This window comes from Myotis brandtii, unplaced genomic scaffold (assembly GCF_000412655.1).
Source record: "Myotis brandtii unplaced genomic scaffold, ASM41265v1 scaffold986, whole genome shotgun sequence".
NCBI lineage: Eukaryota > Metazoa > Chordata > Mammalia > Chiroptera > Vespertilionidae > Myotis > Myotis brandtii.
Window position 1 is genome coordinate 2,293,673 of NW_005372102.1, and position 1,185 is coordinate 2,294,857.

At 64.1% G+C, this 1,185-nt stretch overlaps 1 protein-coding gene across 1 annotated transcript in view; it reads left to right on the forward strand.

The window, feature by feature from the left end:
- NELFA (negative elongation factor complex member A) overlaps window positions 1-1,185 on the forward strand; it is a 7,994-nt gene that overhangs the window by 4,953 nt on the left and 1,856 nt on the right. The window contains exons 6-9 of the mRNA XM_014533489.1: window positions 1-24; window positions 113-182; window positions 370-458; window positions 1,054-1,165. The exon at window positions 1-24 is cut by the window's left edge and continues 4 nt beyond it. Of these exons, the coding sequence (XP_014388975.1) occupies window positions 1-24; window positions 113-182; window positions 370-458; window positions 1,054-1,165 (295 nt within the window). The remainder of the gene's footprint in view (window positions 25-112; window positions 183-369; window positions 459-1,053; window positions 1,166-1,185) is intronic.

Here is a 1,185-nt window from a genome sequence, read left to right on the forward strand (position 1 = left end):
CTGCGGAAGGGGGGGGGCGTGAAGGTGGGCGCGCCCCGTCGGTGTCTGCCCTCGTGGCCGGCCTTGGCGCGCTCCACACCATAGCTAAGGTGGCCTCTGTCTGTCTTGGCAGCTGCTGCACATTTCTGAGCTGGATATGGTCGGTGCCGGCCGAGAGGCAAAGAGAAGAAGGAAGACGCTGGGTGCGTACCTGGGCCCCCGGGGGCCGCCTCTCAGAGAAGGCGACCGCAGGGCAGCCCTTTCCCGAGAGCGCGTTTCCTCCTCTGCTTGGAGACGGGCGTGAAGGGCAGGCGGGGGCAGCATTTCGGGGATACTTGCTGAGCTGCTTGAGGGGGGCTACCGGGGGCGCTGACGAGGCTCTGTCCGCAGACACGGAAGTGGTGGAAAAGCCGGCCAAGGAGGAGACGGTCATCGAGAACGCCACCCCCGACTACGCAGCCGGCCTGGTGTCCACACAGGTAGGCTCCCAGCCAGAGCCTCACGTGGCCACTGTGCTCCCTCGTCCCGATCCTTAGCCACTAAAGCGTGTTGTCGGAGAATATATATATGTACATACATGTGTGCATACATACGTGTGCGGTGTGTATGCATATGGACATGCATATAAGAGGCAGCGCTGGCCAGGGGGCCCCCGGCCTGTGCATGTCACGTGACACATGCTGGCGAGCTGAGATCACAGATGTGGCCCTCGCCAGGCCCCTTTCCTGCGCGGGAGACCGGTGCCCGCCTCGCGGAGTCCCCTGCGCAGACGGTGAGCAGCTGTGGCCTGGAGAAGCTTCTCCATTGCGCAGCTGTCCTCTCCTTTTCCTACTGTGCGCACGTCACCTTCTGTCGTGTTTTCATAAGAAAACCGTTGTTGGACTTTTTTCTTTCCTCAAAGAGGGCTGGCTTGGGGCTCCTTCACCAAACAGGAGCCCAGCCCTCCTCTGCTGGGGCCACTCCCGTGGGGCAGCCCTTCCAGCCGGGGCGGCACGTGCCCTGCTCCAGGGCGAGGCTCCCGGGGGGCACGGAGACCCAGGCCTCTCCTGGGAGGGACCATGCACTGTCTTCCAGAAACTCGGGGCTCTGAACAGCGAGCCTTCGCTGCCCTCCACCAGCTACCTGCCTGCCACACCCAGCGTGGTCCCGGCCTCCTCCTACATCCCCAGCTCCGAGACGCCGCCAGGTAGGCCGTGGCAGCCCTCA